Here is a 5,532-nt window from a genome sequence, read left to right on the forward strand (position 1 = left end):
GATGATTAGATGACAAGTTCAACATGCTAACACCATCCTACATGGGATCCTCGCCTATAAATACCTCCAAGAACGATAGAGAAGGGATTGATTCTCAAGTATACAAAGCCTATACTCTATCAACTTACTTTGAGTACTTAGTCCTTGCGTTCTCTCCACCTTCACTCCTTATAACCTCCAACTCCCTGCCTCGACTGAATGAACTAACCACCGTAACCACTACCTCATCTTCCTCCTACTTCTTTCCTCATTGTATCACTAAATCAGCAATATTCATTTAGCCAAGTGTAGCAAAAAAAAAAAATCAAACAATTGCATTTAACCTGTAAAAAAAGTATGAAACCTGGTGGGATTAAATGTAAAAGTTAAAGTTTTCAAAATTATAATGAGTCGAATAAATATGTCTTGTATTTAAAATAACCATATCATATATTACAATGAGGCAGATAATTATGTCATATTATTTAATGACTGATTCAGATTATTTTAAAGTTTAACGGTGATGTTAAGATTTGTTCTAATATTGATTCAGTTATATTCGATTTTCTTATATTTGTAAGTTATTTTTTAAAAAAATAATACAAAAATCAAATCATTAATCAATAGGAGATTATTAAACTCTTTTTTTTTCCTTTATATTTTTATTTTTCATTTTCACGGTCAGCTATGATTCATTGTTCCACTTTAAAATGAGGTGCCGCGTTAGTTGTCGTGATTTGTCCACTTGGCAGTAGGGCCCACTACTTTAGAGTGGCTCCCACGTATCTACCACTTGTAATCTATTAACACTACGGTCAAGTACCACCATTTATGTACGAACTCAGACCGGCTGCCTAATATTTTTTTATGGTTAAATTCCACTCATGGTCATTCAATTATTAGTAACTTTACATTTTAATAACCCAATTATGTAAAGTTATAATTTAATCATTGAATTATTCGAAATTGATCATTTAAGTCACTACTTCATAAAATTACTCACACATCAACGTGAACCATTAGTTCACTATTTCTCAAATACACTTTTCATTTTGCTCATGTAGTCACATTGACATAGTTTGGCAACTTTTTGTGATTCCACCTTTGTGGCAAAATCATTGAATTATTCAAAATTATGAGTAAGTTCTCGTCTTGATCAATGATCACGTTGACAATATTAACAAGTTAATGAATGGATGACTTAAATGATTAATTTCGAATAACTAAGTGACTAAATTGTAACATTTTATAATTGTCTAATTAAAATATAAATTTATTGTTAGTTGAGTGAACATGGTGTGGTTTACTTTTTTAGGTCAAAATTTTCTATTAGCCCTTGTACTTTGCATAAGTTATGGGTTTAGTCCTTATAATTTAATTTGGTAAATCTTAGTCCTTGTACTTTTTAAATTTTAAATTCCATTAATGAAGTGGTTAAATCCATTTGATTAAATTTCCTATTAGTGTTATACCATGCATAAAGTTGTAGATTTAATCCATGTCTTCCAGTTGTAGATTAAATTTTAGTCTTAATACAAAATGACAACCATTAAATCTAAAAACTAACTTTTTTTGTGAGTAATAGCAAACTAACATGACATTACACATATGATAATATATTTGTCACATTAGATTTTAGAAATAACAAAATTTTAATGAATTTAATAACTACCATTTGGTCATGACTGAAATTCTAAAATTTGAAAAGATCTAAAACTGATCAAATTAAAATACAGATATTAAATCCACAATTTACACATAGTATAAGGACTAATAGTAAAATTTAACCCTTCTTTTTTAGTTTATTCACCACTCTCATCTATTTAAACCACAACTCCACCTCTAACAAGTTTCAAACTCTCTAGTGTCACCCCATCTCGAAACCCTGTTTCCTCCATTTTTAACCCTTCCATAGCTCTTATAATTACATCCCTAATTCCCCTCCCCCCTTTTTTTTCTTGGTTCATCTTCATGTTCTACATCTACCCTTCTTGAGGCGGCCTATAAAGATTACAAAATAATAATAATTAGCAGGCTACTTTATATATAGTAATGAAATACTCAGTTGCAGAGAAGGGTTCTTGTTGTTACTAATTACTAAACTAAGCTTTTTAATTCCATGAGAAAGATAAGAGGATTCAAGATCGGAAAACGGGTTATCCGATTTTCAAAGTGGGTCATCGGCAAAGCTCGGAGGAAACCATATGGATACCGTCGTTTAAAACAGGGAGGACTGTTTAGCAAATCAAACTCTTTGTCCAAGTTCATCAACTGGGGTCGCCGGTTGAAAAACGCGGCTAAATCTATATGTTCGGTGAAACTCGGGTCTGGTTATGGACCCATAGAGGAAAAACCGATTGAAGTTCCGAAAGGTCATTTGGCCGTCTACGTCGGTCGAAGAAACGGCGGCGATTTTCATAGAGTGTTGGTGCCGGTTATTTATTTTAATCACCCTTTGTTCGGCGAGCTATTAAGAGAAGTTGAAAAGGAGTATGGGTTTTGTCACCAAGGTGGAATCATGATTCCCTGTGGGTTCTCGGAATTTGAGAAGGTTCAGACCCGGATCGCCGCCGGAACCGTCGGAAGGAAAGTCGCTTGGAAGCGTCACTATTGAGAGGCTGCCGCCGCCGACGTTGGTAGTGGTAAATGTAGTCGATAATTAATTCTGGAATGGATTGTGATAATGATGTTTTTGTATACTAAACATTTTCGATGGTGTAATGAATTTTCTGGTGTACATTATAGAAAGGTTAAAATATGCCATTCAACCCTATATTCTTTACAAATTTAAAATTTAAAATTTAATACCTATACTTTTATTTTTAGGATCTAATTTCTCGACTTTTAAATTTTAAAATTCAGATTCATTGTTAACATTGTTAAATTTATTAGTGTGGCATCTGAAATATAAAAAAAAATATCCACTTGATAGTAATGTAACTAAAAAATAGGACACTGTAATTAACCTAAATTTAACAAAATAATTTTAATAGTTAGACTTAAATTTTAAAATATATAAAATAGAAAAACTAAAATTTTAAAAGTAAAAGTATAAAGAATAAAATTTAAATTCACGAAAAATAGTACTATATTTAACTTTACAGAAAATATTTTTATTTATAAATGAGTAATTCATTTTAAATTTAATATATGATATTATATAAATAATTATTTATGTGGAAAATATGACTAATAATTGTGATTGATTGTGATTTTGATAATAAGTATATGATTATAATTTGCTATGGTATCCTTTTCCTTCTCAAACTTTTTCTACAAACTTTAGCCAATAGTTGATAGCATAGATTTAAAATGATTAAACAAGTTGCATGATATTTGTATAAAGGTTACCTCTTGATATGATATTTTTATATTTAAAGGTATAAAATTTAAATTTTTGTTACAAAGCGGATGGCATAATTTGAATTACTTGATGGGTTTCGAATTGATTTAATTTGGATGGATATTTTCTTTTTTGGAAAGTGGATATCGAGTAAGATGGGTAGAATGGTTACGGTAATTATTTGCCCCTCCCGTTCCACCCCTACTCCAGTATATGAAATTATCATTTTATCCTTATATATAACTATCAAAAGGGTAAAAATATCATAAAATATCATAAAAATTCATATATTTTATGTTTAAATTTTTTTTAAAGAATTATGTCTAAATATTTACTTGACTTAAAAATATTGACAATATTAAAGACAAATAGCAAAAATTAAATTGAAGTGGGATGGGATCAGGTGGGGTGGGGATGTATGCATCTAAAATTTATGGAGCTGTTAGTAATTTTTAAAATTATATATCTATAGTGGAGTGGGGTGAGTGATGGAGCAGGCCAATTATGGAAAGACGGTGAATTTAGCAATAGTCACTTCCGCCCTGCTCAATTGTCATCCCTAACAATGAGGTATTGTTGGCAAAAGCTAAGGCTTTGAACCCTTAAGTATCTAAATTCAAGTCTCATTACACTCTACTGTAATATGTGAGTTTTTAGTCTTACCATGTTAAATTACTATGAGTGGGTTTAATTTTCTTATACTTCGATTCTTTGTATATTTATATTTTGTATTAGTTTAATTCTTTATTATTTAACTTATAAACTTGTTAAGATTAACTTAAAAAATATATTTATTAGAATTGTTATAACTTAAAGAAAGTGAATTTTTTTTTAAACTTTAAGATTAAAAGAAAAAGAAAGTAGGCAAATGGTGTGTGTCACCATAAGTGTCCTAGTCATGCACCTTGAATGTGTCAGTGACAAATCCTATAGTGGATATGGAAATCACAAGTAGAGTCACCATATAGACAAATTCTGCCACTACTTTTTTATGTATAAAAATGGATCTTTTTTTATAGTCTAATTAAATGACCTTAAGCTATTTACCACATATAAAGCACCCTGTACCATGTCCATGTGGTCCATCATTTTACCTATATACTCAACCCACCCATGTGCAATGCATCATTGCTTCCATTTTCATCTAAACCACCCATAAAAACCTTATAAAGAATTATCATATTCATATCTTTCACATATAATTCATAAAAAGAATAAGGGTTGGTTTCCCTCACTAGAATGCAGCTTTGGCAAGAGACATACTATAATGCTTAACTATATAGTGATTTCCATGTCGGTTATAAGTTATACTATGAAAGAATTTAAGTTTAAAAACTATAATTAAAATTATTGAAAGAATCAATAATAAATTTTAAAAGAATTAATCTTCATAAATAGTATGATATCTCATTATGATGTGCTCATAAATTGAGAAGTCTTGTTATATTAAACTTTTAACCAAAATAAGCTAATAGGACAAATAATTGGCCATAAAATTGAATTGATATGAATGTAGCACATTTTATAGTCAGTTATTTATTTTTTTAAAGAGCATTTGTAATAAAAAAAATTAATCATTATTATTGATTGTGGATACCTTAATTAAAAAAAAAGTTTAAAACCGAATATGATCTGCTACTAGATAACTTGTACTAATTGGCATTCATGAATGGCTTAAACCATGAATAGTTTCAAGTTTTATGTAAGTAGGGATCGACTCATAAAGGACTAAAGTGACTCTTGCTTAAGTGGTTTGATGGTGGAATGCATCAAAGCTCTCTACTACAAAAAAAAAAAAGACGGTAAAATGTTGACCCTAATCTATAAACTTGTCCACGGGTTAAGTGGTCCGTTTCGACTTAAGCTAGGCATAAATAAGGATTTGTCATTTTTAAAATTAAAAAAAAAGTCATTTCTATTTAAAATTTGCTAGCTTTATAAACACCTTTTATATACATTTAGGTTATAATATTATATATTTAATTTTTATATGATATAAATTAAATAATATATAAAAATAAAAGAAAGTAACATATTATATAAAATTTGAAAACAAGTTGGGTTAAATTGGGTTTAAATTTTGAATATTAAAATTCAAGCCTGATTCATATATTAAGTGCTCTTAAACTACTAATTTTGTTCCATTTTACCTAAAAAAATTATGACATCTAATGAAAATATGCCCCGTGTCATGTCCTTATTAGTTGATA

General features: G+C 29.4%; 1 protein-coding gene across 1 annotated transcript; it reads left to right on the forward strand.

Moving 5' to 3' along the window:
* The first annotated feature begins 1,819 nt into the window (after nt 1–1,819).
* Nucleotides 1,820–2,752, forward strand: LOC107893912 (auxin-responsive protein SAUR36). The gene has a single exon (XM_016819057.2). It carries the CDS (start codon nt 2,099–2,101, stop codon nt 2,591–2,593), a length of 495 nt encoding a protein of 164 aa, XP_016674546.1. The 5' UTR covers nt 1,820–2,098; the 3' UTR covers nt 2,594–2,752.
* The last annotated feature ends 2,780 nt before the right edge of the window (nt 2,753–5,532 follow it).

The sequence above is a fragment of the Gossypium hirsutum genome, chromosome A12 (assembly GCF_007990345.1).
Source record: "Gossypium hirsutum isolate 1008001.06 chromosome A12, Gossypium_hirsutum_v2.1, whole genome shotgun sequence".
In the NCBI taxonomy this organism is placed as follows: Eukaryota; Viridiplantae; Streptophyta; class Magnoliopsida; order Malvales; family Malvaceae; genus Gossypium; species Gossypium hirsutum.

What these genes read in the sequence shown, in the direction of transcription:
- LOC107893912 (XM_016819057.2), top strand. Translation starts at nt 2,099, where the DNA reads ATGAGAAAGATAAGAGGATTCAAGATCGGAAAACGGGTTATCCGATTT.